The 18,580-nt window shown below is 39.0% G+C and overlaps 1 protein-coding gene across 5 annotated transcripts in view; it reads left to right on the top strand.

The window, feature by feature from the left end:
• LOC138751343 (coagulation factor XIII A chain-like) overlaps positions 1 to 18,580 on the top strand; it is a 120,655-nt gene that overhangs the window by 91,911 nt on the left and 10,164 nt on the right. For all 5 annotated transcript variants that reach the window (XM_069913517.1, XM_069913513.1, XM_069913516.1 and 2 more), the window contains exon 12: positions 5,095 to 5,376. In XM_069913517.1, coding sequence (XP_069769618.1) covers positions 5,095 to 5,376 — 282 coding nt within the window. The remainder of the gene's footprint in view (positions 1 to 5,094; positions 5,377 to 18,580) is intronic.

The following is an 18,580-nucleotide window of genomic DNA, read 5'->3' as shown; positions in this document are numbered from 1 at the left end:
AAAACAGTTGCTCCTGCCCTGAAAATTAAGTTTTATTAGTATGGAATCGCATAACTTTAGACTTTAATGATTGTGAAAGAGTTCTTTTCTCTGTTCTCTCTCAATCTTAAATCTATCAGCGCAGTAAGAGCAGAGGTTAGTGCAATGCTGTTACAGCACCAGTGATTGGGACTGGGTTCAAATCCTGTGCTGTCTGTAAGAGGTTTGTATATTCTCCCCATATTTGCGTGGGTTTTCTGGGTGCTCTAGTTTCTTCCCACTCTTCAAAAAACGTACCAAGTGTTGCAGGTCAATTGGGTATCCTGATTCTGGGTGCGAGTCCAGACACGGTAGGGAAAGACAGTGAATGAGGGCTGAGATTTCCGGTCAGGCCATATGATGTGCAAGGAGCTTTACCTTCTCAGGTGCATGATTGGCAGGTGGATGGGGATGAAGACGAGGCCATACTCCAAGGGCAGATGGTTTGGTGAATTCTGAGTGAACATCACAGGATAGAGCAGGGGATATTGGATAAATGGGCTATTGGTCATGGTAAATTTGGGGATGGAGGTGTGGGTCCAGCTGTGAGAGATAGTGATATTAGGAAAGGAAGAATGTCTGCTTGGGGAACCATAAGACATAGGAGCAGAATTAGGCCATTTAACCCATCGAATCTACCCCGCCATTCCACTATGCCTAATTTACCATCCTTTTCAGCCCCATTCTCCTACCTTCACCCAGTATCCCTTTGTTCCCTTACAAATCAAGAACCTGTCTCTCTCCATCTTAAATATACCCAATCATGGCCTCCACAGCCATCTGTGGCAATGAATGCCGCAAGTTCAGAACCCTCTGGAAAAATAAATTCCTCCTCATCTCTGTTCTTAAGGAATATTTATGTGTTTTGAGGCTGTTCCCCCTGGTCCCAGAATCCCCCACCACAAGAAACATCTTCTCCACATCCACTCTACCCAGGCCTTTCAGTATTCAATAAGGTTCAATGAGATCACCCACATTCTTCTAAACTCCAGCGAGAACATTCCCAAAGCTGTCAAACACTCCACATATTATGACCCTTTCATTCTGGGACCATTCTTGTGAATCTCTTCTGACCCTCTACAATGCTAACACATCCTTCCTTAGATAAGGAGCACAAAACTGCTCATAATACTCCCAAGTTCAGTCTGATCAATGCCTTAAAAAGCCTCAACATCACATTCCTGCTTTTATATTCTATCACTCTCAAAATGAATGCTAGCATTGCATTTGCCTTCTTCTGCACGAGGACTCCCAAGTCCCTCTGCACCTCTGATTCCTGCACTCGTTGCCCTGAGGAGAACCTGCTGAGTTTCCTGCCCAAAGCCAGAAAGCCACAGCCTTCTCCATCTAAACATCCTTGATTGAGCTGTCTGTTTGACTGAAGCTTGCCCATCCTCTTTATGACATTCTTTGAATGAACTGCCTATTTAAGGGGACCTCTTTCCCACTAAACACAGAATGGCTTTTAGTAGGTTGTGTCTGGGTGAAACAGGGTTTGAGATTAAGGACATTGGCTCCCTGTCTCCCTAACTGACTGATTTTGTTTTTGGTGTTGACTTGCCCTGCAGATATACTTCAATCTGATAAGTTAAGGCAGTGGTTCTCAACCTTTTTCTTTCCATTCACATACCACTTTAAGTAATGTCTATGCCATCGGTGCTCTGTAAGGGATTGCTTAAGGTGGTATGTGAGTGGGAAGGGAAGGTTGAGAATCACTGCTCTAGACCCAATTGTTATTGAAATATTTTGCTTGAGAAAAATTGTCATTTGCCCATTTCCTTTGGAGTTATGAAACCATGCACATAACAAGTCAATTGGGGATGATTAAAACAGTGATTTTCAAACCTTTTTCTTTCCACCCACATACCACCTTAAGCAATCCCTTACTAATCACAGAGCACCTATGGCATAGGGAAAAATTAAAGAGGTATGTGAGTGGAAAGAAAAAGGTTGCGAACCACTGAGTTAAGGGTACACCCCAAAATCCTGGAGTTACTGTAAGGGAGTAAGTAGCGCAGAAGAGAGCGCCTGAAAACAGGGATCTGACTAGTGGTGAGGCTCAGGCAATGTAACAACATTCCTGAGGATATCAAAGTTTTTATATAGACACCTTAACAACTTTAAGCTATATTTAAGTGAGTTATTTCTATTTCTCTGCAACATTCATGTCACTTTGAAGTTTCTAGTCAGTGATTATTTCATTTCAGGAACAAATTTGAGTGAGTATATGACAGGACACTCCACTGAAGATTCAATAGGTAACAGTCCATTATCTTTGCAAACTTCAATCCAGAGACACCATGGAAATATAATTGTGCAATATCCCAGAGTGAGTGCTGAGGTGATGGGATTAGGATGGAAAAATATGTGCCCAGAAAGCTGCAGAGATCTATCCACACAAAAAAAGTTCTATAAAGGCTGCATTGTACCAGGCAGCCATCAAACTTTGCTAAAATAAGCCATGTTGAAATACACTGGTGGTGTATGAGACAGCTTAGTACAACTGTAGTCAAATTTGTCCTCGCTGGTAATTTTGCTTCATTTGATGCTTTGTCACCATTCTAGGTGATGATTCCAAGTTGTTTCTGACTGGGCTGCAGAAACCTGAGGGTCACCCAATCCCAACCGTCCCATATCCTCACTTGTACCAAGTCTTCTTTGTCTCTCAGCCCTGGATCTGATGATCTGTTAAACAAGAAATTCTTCAGATGCTGCACTCAAGCCCGAAATGTTGGTTGCCCTTTGCTTCCTATACATGCTGCATGACTTGCTGAGTGTCTCCATCACATTTTTGCATTGCACCTGATGACCTGAGTTTGATGCACATGCTAATTTACCCATTTTCATCCTTATCTTTTGATCCCATCACAGTCTCCCCCTTTCCTAAATTGACGATTCTCTGTGGAAGCTGCATTCTACCAGCTCTGGCCTCTGGAGATCCATGAATTTAATTGCTCCTTCATCAGTGACTGTGCCTTCAGATGCCTGGTCCCAGACTTTGGACTTGCTTGCCTGAACCTCTGTTCCTCCATCTTTACAACATTTCCTGAAACATGCTCAACTAAGTTTCTGGTCTCTGCCCTCATACCTTTCTCATGGCTTGGTGTCAACAATAGTCTAATGCTGTCCAGAGCAGCCTCTCAGCACATTATGCCATGTTAAAGTTGCTATGTAAATGAAGTTGTTGTCAATGAAAGGGCAGGGAAAGACTGGTAATGCATGCAACGTCTCCCTTACCATCACATGCAAAGTTTACAGTTCGGGGTGTGGTGGGGGTGGGGGGGGTGGGTGGGTGGTATCACGATCTGTTCTTTCTGTTTGTTTATAAATAGTTTAGTGATTCCAATGTCCAAACTTAAAAATGAAAACATTGATCATTGCTGTACCACCCCTCCTTCTCTTGCCCTTGCTTCAAAGGAATCTGGGATTCAACCCCAGAGCTGTCCTAAACCCAGGTGGTGACTGCACACTCAAATGGATGCACAAAATCCCAGAAACACAATCTTCAGCAAGGAGAAGGTGTTTTTCCCAAGTTTCAGAAGGAAGACCTGATTTATTCAGAAGTGTGGGCTGATATAAATGAGGTACAGACCACAGCAGGGACCTTTCCAATTTGGTGCACATTCCGAGTGGGTTCCACCTGACTTCAGGTCCTCAGCTACAATTCTGAAGCCTGAAGTTTTCAGCAAATGATCCAAAGATGTAACATTTTCCATCTATCTTTTGACATTCTCTTCAATCACAGAGTTCCTTGAAGAAACACAGACCAATGATGGGTGAGGTCGCAGGTGACTTTCCCCAGTCCTCAGTTAGCCCGGCAAGCCAATGACCAGGTTGAAGTAATTCTTCATCTAATGACAACAACTGAATGAATTTCTAAATAATAATTTGTGTGATCTGTGGCAGGGAGGTGGAACAAGGTCTGGGATTACCAAGTTAAAGATGTGGAAGTGAATGTAGGTAGCAAGTGAAGTGAATATATAAAATGAGGGAAGAAGGAAAAGAGAATGAGAGTGTGTGTCTGTGCGTGTTTGTGAGCGGGGGTGGGGGGGGGCAGAGAGATGGAGAGAGAGAGAGAGTGAGATAGATAAAGAGAGAGAGAAGATAGAGAACAATGTAGATAGAGAGAAAGAATGAGAGATAGAAAGAAAAAAGCTGATAAAACGGGCAAACCATAACCATATAACCATTTACGGAGCGGGAACAGGCCATATTGAAGGTTATTTAGTGAAACAGTAAAAGGTTTTAGAAAGCATAATTAAAGAGGTGAAACGCAAAATTTGTTAAAAATGACAGTGCTTGAGTTGAATACTGATTCACAGATTAGCTTTTCAATGCTCCAGGTTAATAAATTTTTAATTGCTCAATGATAAAATTTTAATTGAAGTTGAATTTAGCTGTGGGGAGAAATATTTTATGTCTAGGGCCAAGCTTGCTGCCTGATTAGATGCATCAGTGATGGAACCTCCCAGTCTGGAGGCCCCTGGCCAGTGACATGAGCTATGCAAGTAAGGCGGCACTGCCCTAATTCTGTCTCTAAAACCCTCCTTAAACTGCTCTAACTTTCCTCTTTCAGATGATCCTTAAAACCTACCTCAGCAATCAAGCAGTCCAGCTATCTGCTTGTAAATTTTGTTTGAGAATTCCTTTGCAAACCACACTATTTTTAAGGCAGCTGCACGATATGAATGCAAGTTTATAGAGTGGCTACTCTTCTGCTGTGTGACTTGTCGTCCAACTCAAGGCATTGTCAGAGAAGCATTATCAACATAAGGGGTTGATAAAGAGGTGATATGTGGTGAGGTGGAAGAAAGTAGAGAGAGTCATGCTGAGGATATTGCATTTCCTGTCAGGGCACCTCAAAATGGAGCTCACCAACAAGCATACCTCATGACACTGTAGAGCACTGTTCAAAACAGGGCATTTTAACAAGCGGGTATGTTTCTCTTCATGTAGCCTGGATGTTGGAAAAAACATTAACCTAGGGGTCTTCTAATGCCTTCACGTAAGAATTCACTCTATCCTTTTTATTCCATGTTTCCTCCCATTACATTCCCCTCAACGATCTCTATCTAGGCAGTCAGGAGGAGAGGTTGTCTTTGGAAGCAGCGATCCAGCATGGAGTTAAGAAAGAACCAGTTGAAACTGAATCGGAATCAGATGTCTCGGTAGAAATGCACGTGGATAAGAACATTGTCCTGGGTACCGACTTCAAGATCGGCCTGGAGATCAAAAACAATAGCAATGCAGATCGAACAGTCAAGATCCAACTCTCCGGCTACATTGTGTTCTACACAGGAGTGCCAAAAGTCCAAATTACGGATGAGGACATTGAAGTGGAAGTGGAGGCTAATCAGGGTAAGTCCTAACATTTCTCCACCAATGACTATGATTTGGGATTTGGGGAACAGCATGAAAAGAAAAATAGACAAGGTAATTCCATACAGATAAATATGAAGTAACCCACTTAGGGTGGGAGAACATGCAAGGCACAGGAACACACAGTAAATGTAGGAGAACAGAGGTGCTTTGGAAGGTATGTCCAGGTGTATAAGGTGGGCAAGAAAGTTTATGAGGTATTTTCCTCCAGTGAGCAAGGCACTGAAGACAGGAGCAGGGTAGAAGCGAAGAGCCTGGTGAGAGCACAGCTGGAGCTCCGAGTGCAGCTGTGGTCACTGCCCCATGGGGAAGGCATGATAGCCCCAGGGACAATGCAGAGGTAAGGTATAGCTGCAGAGATTTTGTCTGTTCAGTTTGTTTCCTTTAGAGAAAAAGAAGTTGGGGGGGAGGGGTTTACTATGGGTGAATAAAATACAGAGAAGCTGGGAAGGGAGAAACTTTGCCTTGATGCAGTTGATGATCAGTAGCAGCTATTGAACGCATCGGGCAGAAGGATTGGAGGGTGTCCGAATAGTCGGGGAGCTGAGCTAAACTTTCCGCCCATAGCTGAAGACATGTATGAAGGTTTCACAGGAGCCTGATACACTGGAGCCCATCCAAACACAGAACAGACTGTGGGTATGCTGATACCTTATTCTGGATACATGTCCACGGTGGAACCAGGAATCCTTGCTCCCCATACTGATCAAGATGTCCCAAGCTCACTAGTCCCAAATGCCTGTGTTTGACCCATATCACTCTAAACCTGTCCAATCCATTTATCTGTCCAAATATTTATTAAATATTCTAATAGTATCTGCCTCAACCACTTCCTCTGGCAACCCATTGCCTACAACCACCACCCGCTGTAAAAACATTGCCCCTCAGGTTCTGGTTAAATCTCTTCCCATCCCTTCATCTTAAACGAATGTCTTCTGGTTACCAATTCCCCTACTCTGAGCAAAAGACTGTGTTCATCCAATCCATTCCTCTCATGACTTTGTACACCTCTATGAGATTACCCCTCATCATCTTGCACTCCAAAAAATAAAGCCTTTGCCTGCTCAACCTTCCCCTATATCTTAGCCCCTGAATCCCGGTAAATCTTCTGTTAATCCTCTCCAGCTTGACATCAAGAATGAACATAGAATATAGAACAATGCAGCACAATACAGGTTTTTTGGCCCATGATGTTGTGTTGGCCTATATAAACCTATCCCAGCATTAATGCAGCCTTTCACCACAAATTTGTGCTCCAAACACCTGAAACACTCCTTCCAAGTGAAGCAACCTTTCACGTGAATTTATTCAGGTCATTTACTGCATCCTCACCTAGATCGTTGAGACTGGGCATGGATTGAGGGACTTTTGTTGAGCATCTTCAATCTCCATGTCCCCTACCATAACAAGGACTTCCAAGTGGCCAACCACTTCAATTCCACACAACATTGCCACATTATATAACCAGGTTGAGGCCACATGTAAATTGGAGGACCAACACCTTATATTTCATCTTGGTAGTCTCCAATAAGATGGCATTAACATCGACTTCCCCAATTTCCGGTACCAGGTAACTCCCTCTCTGTTCTCTTGCTTTCCCTCATTTCTCTCTCTCCTTTCCTTCCCCTCTTTCCATAGCCCATCACTCACACTTTCCTCTAGTTCTTCATCCCCTTCCTTCTTCCTATTAAAGATTAATATTTTGACCTCCCAAAGTGCAGCTCCTCACACTTGTCTGGATTAAACTCCATCTGCCAATTCTGTGCCCATATCTGTAACTGAACCATATCCTGTTGTATTTTTGTTAACCCTTTACACTGTCCACAACATTGTTGTCTACAAATCTTTGTATCATTTGCCAACTTACCATCCCACTCACCATGTGTACATGTGTATGTGAACACATACATGCACTATACACATGTATGTGTGTGCATATATATTTAAATCACAAATAACACCAATCAACATCACTGGTCACAGACCTCAGCCAGAATAAGACCCTTCAACCACTACCTTCTGCCTTCTATGGGCCAATCAACTCCCTCTTCAATCAACTCACCATGAATTCCATGCATCCGCACCCTGTTGGCCGCCCACGTCTTCGCTACAAAGACATAATCAAGTGTGATCTCTAGTCATTCCATGTCAACCATATTGACTGGGAGGGCCTCGCAAAAAATCGCACTGCATGGCGTTCCACAATTCACAGTGGCATATCACAATGTGCCAACAACTACAAAAAGTTCTGAGGGCAAAAGAGCTACAAGACACCGTGTTCATCTTTGCTCACAAAGGGATGGGCCATGATGATGGTGCCCTCTGAAACAATCCAACATGAGGGACCTTGTCAAACACCTTACCAACATCCATTAACACCATTCACTGCTCTACCATTATCAACCATTTGTCATCTCCTAATAAAACTCAATCAAATTTATGAGACTTGACCTGCCCCTCATAGAGCCATGTTGACAGTACCTAATCTGACCATGACTTCCCACATGTGCATGAATCCCACCTTGAGTATCCTTTCCAATAGTTTTCCTATCACTGATGTGAGGCTGATCTGTAATTTCCTGAATTATCTTTCTTTCTCTTCTTGAACAGCATCAGACACTCTCCAGAACTTTGGGACATCTGTCATTAGTGAGGATACAAAGAGTTATCATTTAATATAATTTAGACCAATTAACCTACTAACTCTGTATTTGGTTTTTAATATTTTATTTAAACTTTTCAACCATGTCATTATGCAATTTATATAAATAATACTTAAACAAATTTAAGACAGTGATTCTTCTTTCTTTGGCTTGGCTTCGCGGACGAAGATTTATGGAGGGGGTAAAAAAGTCCACGTCAGCTGCAGGCTCGTTTGTGGCTGACAAGTCCGATGTCCCGCATATTTGATTTTTAATATTTTATTTAAACTTTTCAACCATGTCATTATGCAATTTATATAAATAATACTTAAACAAATTTAAGACAGTGATTACACAGTGTTTAAACCACTCCCCTACCTCCTTACCCCCTCCCACTATATAGAATATATAATATAGTAAATATATAATATAATTGACTGAGAAAATTAAAAAGGAAAACTAAAATAGAAAGATAAAAGTGAAGTCTGGACGACACAGAGGGTTGGCTCGCACGCTTGAGTCTTACAGTGCATATGACTTATAGGGAAGAAGATTTATACAGGACTTAGGAGGCCGTAAATATATATTTTTTTACATATTTATTCCTGTCCTATGCACATACAGGATCCAAATCTGCACAAAAAGTGAATATTTATTTCTTAAATTATAAGTAATTTTCTCTAAGGGAATACAACTTTGTATCTCCGAATGTCATCTTTCATACATAAGAACAGATCCGATTTCCAGGTCACTGCAATACACTTTCTTGCCACTGCGAGAGAAATTTTAACAAATTTAACTTGATGTATTAGTAAATTTAGTTCAGGCCTTGTTCCTTCAATGTTCCCCAACAAAAATAGCAATGTGGAAAAACAATACCAGTAATTTGTCCCAAAAACTTTCCCAGATCCTCCTAAAAAATTCTAACCTTAAAACATGACCAAGTAGAGTATAAAAAAGTTGCTATTTCATCACCATATCTAAAACATTGATCTGATAGATCTGATTTCATTTTATGCAATTTTTGAGGTGTTAAATATAATTTTTAAATTTTTTTAAAATTTTTCACACTATGAACCATACTGACCAAAATACATACAGACATTTTTCTCTTGAATACATACAGTGTCATTTTCTCCCCCTTTTCCCCCCTCCATTCCCTCTCTCCCTCACCCCATCCCCATTTATTCAATGTTCAATCTATATGATACATTAAACCCGTTAAACAATGTCGTCACTTAATAAAAATAAACAAAAAATTTGTGTCTTCTACTTTTACATACCGGGTCAGTTCATTTCGTTGTCTTCTCCTTCTGCCATTTTAGGTGGTGGAGGTTTGTGGTAGGATTTCTCTATTGTGTTCCATGTATGGTTCCCATATTTGTTCGAATACTGTGATGTTATTTCTTAAATTATATGTTATTTTTTCCAATGGAATATATTTATTTATTTCTATGTACCATTGCTGTATTCTCAGGTTATCTTCTAATTTCCAGGTTGACATAATACATTTTTTTGCTACAGCTAAGGCTATCATAATAAATCTTTTTTGTGCTCCATCCAAATCGAGTCCAAGTTTTTTATTTTTTATATTACTTAAAAGAAAGATCTCTGGGTTTTTTGGTATGTTGCTTTTTGTGATTTTATTTAATACCTGGTTTAGATCTTCCCAAAATTTTTCACTTTCTCACATGCCCAAATTGCATGTATTGTTGTTCCCGTTTCCTTCTTACAGCAAAAACATCTGTCTGATACTGTTGGGTCCCATTTATTTAACTTTTGGGGTGTGATGTATAGCCTGTGTAACCAATTATATTGTATCATGCGTAACTTCGTGTTTATTGTATTTCTCATAGTTCCGGAGGATAGCTTGTCCCATGTTTCATTCTTTATCTTTATGTTTAGATTTTGTTCCCATTTTTGTTTAGGTTTACAGCTTGTTTCCTCATTCTCCTTTTCTTGCAGTTTGATGTACATGTTTGTTATAAATTTTTTAATTTTCATTGTGTCTGTAATTACATATTCAAAATTGCTTCCTTCTGGTAACCTCAGACTGTTTCCTAATTTGTCCTTCAAGTAGATTTTCAGTTGGTGGTATGCAAACATTGTATCGTGAGTTATATTATATTTGTCCTTCATTTGTTCAAAGATAATAATTTATTTCCCAAAAAAAAATTATATTCTTTCGATCCCTTTTCTCTCCCATTCTCTGAAGGAAAGGTTATTCATTGTGAAAGGGATTAGTTGATTTTGTGTCAATATTAATTTTGGTAGTTGATAATTTATTTTATTCCTTTCTACGTGAATCTTATTCCAAATATTGAACAGATGGTGCAATACTGGTGAATTCCTATGTTGCACCAACTTTTCATTCCACTCATATAGTTTATGTTCAGGTATCTTCTCCCCTATTTTATCGAGCTCTAATCTGGTCCAATCTGTTTTTTTCCCTTGTTTGATAAAAATCTGATAGGTATCTTAATTGTGCTGCTCTATAATAATTCTTGAAGTTTGGTAGCTGTAAGCCCCCTTGTTTGTACCATTCTGTTAATTTATCTAGCGCTATCCTTGGTTTACCCCCTTTCCATAGAATTTCCTTATTATTTTCTTTAGCTCCTTGAAAAATTTCTCTGTTAGGTGAATTGGTAATGATTGAAATAGGTATTGTATCCTTGGGAAGATGTTCATTTTAATAAGTTTATCCTTCCTATCAGTGTTAGTGGTAAGTCTTTCCAGTGCTCTAAGTCATCTTGTAATTTTTTCATTAATGGCTAATAATTTAGTTTGTATAGATGGCCTAGATTATTATCTAGTTGTATACCTAGGTATCGAATTGCTTGTGTTTGCCATCTAAATGGTGATTCTTTCTTAAACTTTGTGAAATCAGCATTATTCAATGGCATTGCTTCACTTTTATTTGTGTTAATCTTGTACCCCGATACTTCTCCATATTCCTTCAATTTCTTTTATTGATATTTCTGGTTCTGTTAAGTATATTATGACATCATCTGCAAATAGACTGATTTTATATTCCTTCTCTTTTATTTTTATCCCTTTTATTTTATTTTCTGTTCTTATCAGTTCTGCTAGTGGTTCTATAGCTAACGCGAACAGTGAGGGAGATAGTGGACATCCCTGCCTTGTTGATCTGCTTAATTTAAATTGGTTTGATATATATCCATTTACTGTCACCTTCGCCAATGGTCCCTTTAATCCAATTAATATATTTCTCTGGTAGGTTGAATTTTTGTAGTACTTTGAATATATAATTCCATTCTACTCTATCAAAGGCTTTCTCTGCGTCTAAAGCAACCGCCACTGTTGGAGTCTTGTTTCCTTGTACTGCATGGATTAAGTTAATGAACTTACAGATATTGTCTGTTGTTTGTCTTTTTTTAATAAATCCAGTTTGATCTAGTTTTACTATTTTTGGTACACAGTCGGCCAATCTGTTTGCTAATAGTTTAGCTATTATTTTATAATCTGTGTTAAGTAGAGATATTGGTCTATACGATGCTGGTTTTAGTGGATCTTTCCCCGTCTTTGGTATTACTGTAATTATTGCTGTTTTGCATGAATCTGGCATGTTTTGTGTTTTTTCAATCTGGTTCATTACTTCCAGGAGAGGAGGAATTAATAAGTCTTTAAATGTTTTATTGAATTCTGTTGGGAGTCTATCCTCTCCTGGTGTTTTATTGTTCGGTAGTTTTACCCCCTCCATAAATCTTCGTCCGCGAAGCCAAGCCAAAGAAGAAAAGAAAGAGTTTTTTTAATATCTCCTGTATTTCTTCTATTTCAAATGGTTTTATTAATTTATTTTGCTCCTCTGTTTGCAATTTTGGTAGTTCAATTTTAGTTAGAAATTCATCTATTTTTTCTTCTTTCCCTTCGTTTTCAGTTTGATATAGTTGTGCTTAGAATTCCCTGAAGTTTTTGTTGATCTCCGTTGGGTTATATGTAATTTGTTTGTTCTTTTTCCTTGATGCCAATTCCGTTCTTTTAGTTTGTTCTGTCTTAAACTGCCACGCTAGTATTTTGTGCGTTTTTTCTCCTAGCTCATAATACTTCTGTTTTGTCTTCATTATGTTCTTTTCCACCTTATATGTTTGTAGTGTTTCATATTTTATTTTTTTGTCTGCCAATTCTCTTCTTTTAGTTGTATCTTCCTTTATTGCTAATTCTTTTTCTGTATTTGCTATTTCACTTTCCAACTGTTCTATTTCCCGATTGTAGTCCTTCTTCATCTTAGTTACATAACTTATTATCTGCCCTCTGATGAACGCTTTCATTGCATCCCATAGTATAAACTTATCTTTCACTGATTCCATATTTATTTCAAAGTACATTTTAATTTGTCGCTCAATTAATTCTCTAAAATCCTGTCTTTTAAGTAGCATGGAGTTTAATCTCCATCTATACATTCTTGGTGGGATGTCTTCCAGTTCTATGGCCAATAACAGGGGTGAGTGATCCGATAACAATCTAGCTTTAATTCCATTTTCCTAACTCTCCCTTGAATGTGGGCTGATAACAGGAATAGGTCTATCCTTGAGTATGTTTTATGTCTACCCGAATAATATGAATATTCCTTTTCCTTTGGGTGTTATTTCCTCCATATATCCAAAAGTTGCATTTCCTGCATCGATTTAATTATAAATTTGGTTACTTTGTTCTTTCTGTTAGTCTTTTTTCCAGTTTTATCCACCTTTGAGTCCAAATTAAGATTAAAATCCCCTCCTATTAGTATATTCCCCTGCGTATCTGCGATCTTCAAAGAGATATCTTGCATAAATTTTGATCTTCTTTATTAGGTGCATATACATTTAGCAAATTCCAAAATTCTGAATATATTTGACACTTTATCATTACATACCTCCCTGCTGGATCTATTATTTCCTCTTCTATTTTATTGGTACATTTTTATTGATTAATATAGCTACTCCTCTGGCTTTTGAATTATATGATACTGCTGTTACGCGCCCTATCCAATCCCTCTTTAATTTCTTGTGTTCCACTTCAGTTAGATATGTTTCTTGCACGAATGCTATATCATTTTTTTCTTTCTTCAGTAAATTTAACAGCTTCTTCCTTTTGATTTGGTTATGTATTCTGTTAATATTTAAAGTCATATAGTTCAACATAGCCATTTCATACTTTGTTTACCTTTCCTTTCCCTTTCCTCATCACCTCCTTCCCTTCTTATCCATTTCTGATTTCTTTTTTTGAACACATTGTAAGACAACACTTCTAAAACATAAAATATTTCCACTATTCCCATATCTAAAATTCCTTTAACCCCAATAGTCCCTCCCCTCTCTGAGTTGCCCTTTGTCCCTTGTCGGGCAACCACATCTTCCCTCTCCATTTTGATTGCGAACCTGCTCGCAAGCGTCAACTGATTTTGCAATGACTGTTATTCTTCCCCACCCAGCTCCCCCGAAAAGATTTTAATCTTCACATATAACAAAGCTCACTCTCTTAATTCCCCCCTTACTTCCTTTCTTCCCTTTCTTTCCCTTCTTATTTCTTATACTTTATTCTTCTTCTTTATATATAGTTTGCTGTCATTTTTGTTCTTGTTACATCTCTTCATTTCTCTGTCTGTTTTGTAGGTGTTCTGCAAATTTTCATGCTTTTTTTGGATCCGAGAACAGTTTGCTTTGCTGCCCCGGGATAACAATTTTAAGCACCGCTGGATATTTTAACATTAATTTTTAACCTTTTTTCCATAGGGTCGATTTTGCTGCGTTAAACTCCTTCCTCTTCTTCAGGAGTTCAAAACTTATGTCTGGGTAGAAAATTTTTTTTGGATCTTTGTATTCCAGTTGTTTTTTTGTCTTCTCTTATATTTTTTCATTGCCTTCTCTAATATATTTTGTCTTGTCGTATATCTCAGGAATTTTACTAGAATGGATCTTGGTTTTTGTTGTGGTTGTGGTTTGGGGGCTAATGTTCTGTGTGCCCTTTCTATTTCCATTCCTTCCTGTAATTCTGGCATTCCTTGGACCCTGGGGATCCATTCTTTTATAAATTCTTTCATATCTTTGCCTTCTTCATCTTCCTTGAGGCCCACTATCTTTATATTGTTTCTCCTATTAGAGTTTTCCATTATATCTGTCTTCTGAGCTAACAGCTCCTGTGTTTCTTTAACTTTTTTATCAGATTCTTCCAATTTCTTTTTTAAGTCATCTACCTCCATTTCTATGGCTGTTTCTCGTTCTTCCACCTTGTCTACTCTTTTCCCTATTTCTGTCATGATCATCTCTAATCTATTCACTTTTTCATCTGCATCTTTTATTCTTCTTTTTATTTCACTGAATTCTTGTGTCAGCCATTCTTTTAATGTTTCCATATATTCTTGAAATTTTTTTTTATCCCTGTACTGTCCCTTCCCTTCATCTTCCATTTCTCTGTGTAGAGTTTGATGTTCTCCCTCCTCTTCTTCTGAGTCCACTCCAGGATCTGTGTCCTTTACCTCTGTCTCTTCTGACTTTCTTGTTTGGTTGTTTATCTTAGTTTGTTGGGTATTTTTGTTTTTATTATTTTTATTAAAGGTGTCTTGGTGTTGGTCTTCTTCCTCTGGGCTGGTCATCTGCTGTTTTTCTGATTTCCTTTTTTCACTCTCTTCCTTCTTGTTTCCATTATTTTCTGTGTTTTCCTGTTGGGAGCTTTGCTGTCGTGTTATTCTTGCCTGTTCAAGCTGTGGAGATCCACTCCTCAGCTGGTCCCCCCTCCCGTCGGTGTTGTTTTTGTCGTGTGCATCACGCATGCGCGAGGATTCGTGCATGCGCAGTTGCGCACTTCTGTTTGGCTCCGTGAGCCATCTTTGTAGTCCTGCGCTCAGGGTTTCCACTGACCTCAGGGAGCGGGCTTCTCTCTCCACGGTGGGCCTCTTCCGACGTCTTTCCTTCTTCTTTTCTTCCCGTTATTTTTGGTTTTTCTCTCTTTGGTGCCATTTTCTCCACACTTTTATTTTTAATTTGTTGTGGTTTCTGTGTCTGTGGCTTTGCTTTTTCTTTACTTTTTTTTTCTTTTCTGGAGAGGGCTGGTATTTTCTTACCGGTCACTACTCCATCATGTGACTTCCCCGGTGTTAAATATAATTGATGTAAGTAATTATATTGAACTAAGCTATATCTAACATTTATAATGTTGGTCATACAATCATGGCAAAATTCTGCCCATCTTTGCTTGACTATCACAATATTCAAATCAACCTCCCATTTCTGTCTTTATTTACGAACTCCTTTTTTTACTGGTACCTGCTCGTAGTATAGGTACATTACAGAAATAAATTTCTTAGTATAACCTTTCCTAATAAGAACCTCAAGCTTACTACAGACAAGTAAAAGCATAGTTGAACCTAACTTTTCCCACTGTAAATAGCAGATATTCATAAAAGGTACAAGATTATTTTGAAACAAAGGCATTTTGGGCGAAATACTACCTTTTGATCTAATTTCCTTATTCAATGTATTCCAAATATTAATCAAATTTTTAAGCAAAGGTGTTTCCCTCACAGCAGTTATTAATTTTGGATCCCATTGATAAATAAATTCTGCTAAATTGTCTCCAATTTTATCCAATTCTATTTTAACCTGTGCTGGTTTTCTCAATCCCACACTGCCCGTGTTTCAAATTTGGGAGGAAACCTGAGCACCTGGAGGAAACCTACACAGTCATGGGGAGAGCTTACAAACACCTTACAGACAGCATCAGATTCGAACCCAGATCATTGGCGATGTAATAGCGAAATGCTAACCACTACTCTAATCGTGCTGTCCATAATCATTGTCAAGACCCCAGCAATCCCTTCATTGACTCTTTCAATAACCCAGGATATATTCCATCTGGCCCAGGGGATCTGTCCCCCTAAATGCTTCTCAAACGACCCAACACCACCTTTTTCTTGATATAAAAATGCCCAAATTTATAAACACCCTCTATTATGCTCCCCATCGCTATCAATGTTGTCTCCATGGTAAACACTGAAGCAAAGTACTTATTTAGTTCCTCACACAGTTATTCCAAATATAAATCCCTATCTTGTTTTCATTGTGTATAAAATGCCTTAGGAGTCTCTTTAATTCTGCTCATCAGTGACATTTCATGGCCCTTTTTGGGCTTTCTAATGTCCTGCATGAGCTCTTCCCTGCAATCTTTATATTCCTCCAGGGCTCTGTCTGACTTTAGCTTCCTAAACCTGACAGATAGTAGGTAAAATGCAACAGTGGTGGAGGGAATGAATGTTCAGTGTAGTAGACAGGTTTGCCAGTCAAAAACACTGCTACATTCTGATGTATCAACTTTCCTTGGAGATGTACTCATCCAGGCAAATAGAGTGTTTCATCACACTCCTAATGTTCCTTGCAGATGATAGAAAGGTCTTCTGCTGTGAGGATGAGTCATTGATCTTGTATCCAGTTCAATTTCTCAGTCTTAGTCTCTTTGTAAAGAAGCAATGCTTGGCATTTTGATGGCATTTATGGGTGAATACAAGGAGTCTTTTACCCAGAGGGAAAAGGTTTAAATGTGAGGGGGGAGAGATTTAACAGGAACCTGAGGGCTTTTTTACACAGAGGGTTGGCAGAAGAAATGGTTGAGACAGGTACTGTTGCAATATTTAAGAAACAATTGCACAGATACATGGAATAAGATGGACTTTGAGGAATATGAGCCAAATCCAGGCAGGTGGGACTCGTGTGGGTGGGATATTTTGATCGGCATGGGCAAGTGGGGCCGAAGTGCCAATTTCCATGGTCTCTTGACTTTATGAATCTTAGGAATTCTGCTTCTTCATAGGATGTGTTGCTCTGGTTTAAATCAATATCATTATAATGGTCTGAACTTAAGGTTATTGCCCAGTAGCACTACACTACCTTAACCTTTTTAGAAGTTTCAAAAGTGATTAGACTTATAATGATTTTACATGCTGCAAAACTTCTTGTACAGAACATCTAATTCTACAAATATGGGCCTCGTTCCTTCATTAAAAAAAATAATATTGGAGATTTTACTATTTACCCCTTTCTATTGATGACCATTGTATTCATTTGATAATGTAAATCCAACTTATAACCAGATTTTATTTTCCTGCTTCAGTCTCTTGATTTGAATTCTTCCATTTGATTGGTTGCAGCACACAGAACATTACTGCATAGTATAGGCCCTTCAGCCCATGACCCACATAAACCTTCTCCACAGTAGTCTAATTTTATCTACCTCAAAACCCATAACCCTCTATTTTTATTACTCCCACATGCCTATCTAAGAGTCTTTTGAATGCCCCTCTTGTACCAGGCACCACCACCACCCCCCAGCAATGTATTCCAGTCATCCACCATTCTCTGACACTGCACCACAACTTTCCTCCATTCACTTTAAACAGATATCCTCTGGTACTTGCTAGTGTTGCTCCGGGAAAATCCTCAACGTTTAGCTTTATCATCCCCCCCCCCCCCCACCCCAGTAGACGGTGGTGCTCCAGGACAGATATAGAACCAAGTCTTCATTTTCAAAGCAAACCACTGGCATCTTCCAGTGGGACATGGCCAGGGTTGCTCCTTTACTGATGGACTATCTGGACTATTTGTATATGCAAATTTACCAAATTATTCTATGAAACTTATGGGAAGTATTTTTTTAATTCATAACATAGTAGAAGTTGATTCTGGCCATTGAAACCCATGCTGTAGAATTACACCCAATAAACTTACAACCACGTATGTTTTGGAGGTTTAGAGGAAACTGGAGCATGCAGAGGAAACCCACACAGACATGGAGAGAATGTACAAACTCCTTACAGACAGCGCTGGATTCGAGCCCAGGTCGCAGACACTGCAAAAATGTTGCATTAACCCCTATGCTAACCATGCCACAACAGTCTAATTTTTCCCTCCCTCACACCTATGACCCTCTATTTATCTTACATCCACATACCTATCTAAGAGTCCCTTAAATGTCTTCATTGTACCAGCTTCCAATACCATTAAAGGCATTGTATTCCACATACCCACCATTCTCTGTGTAAACCTATCTCTGACATCTCCCCTAAACTTTCCAATGGATGTCCTCTGGTATTTGCTATTATTGTCCCTGCTATAAAGGAGCTGGCTGACCTTAATGTCTCATAATCTTATACACTTCCATTAAATCACCACTCATGCTCTGTTGCATCAAAGGGAAAAGCACAAGCTCAGTCAACCTTTCTTCATAAGACCTGTTCTCTATCCAGGCACCATCCTGTTTATTCTCCTCTGTATCCTCTCCAAAGCTTCCACATCTTTCCTGAAATGAGATGACCAGAACTTAGCACATCTACTCAGAGGTTTATAGAGATGCAGCATTACCTCGCAGCTCTTGAATATCATTAATATCTTCCTTATTAATAGTATGTTCTGAAATCTTGATATATTGGACAGGGTGTGGTTTGCATTCAATTTTCATGAATCAAGGAAGAATTGTTCTGGATACGCATTTGCCAGACTGTTTGGATTGCCAGACTGAACAATTTACCAGCATAAGCAAAGAATAAAAGGAAC

The sequence above is a fragment of the Narcine bancroftii genome, chromosome 1, assembly GCF_036971445.1.
Source record: "Narcine bancroftii isolate sNarBan1 chromosome 1, sNarBan1.hap1, whole genome shotgun sequence".
Lineage (NCBI taxonomy): Eukaryota > Metazoa > Chordata > Chondrichthyes > Torpediniformes > Narcinidae > Narcine > Narcine bancroftii.
This window is presented reverse-complemented; position numbering and strand designations above follow the sequence as displayed.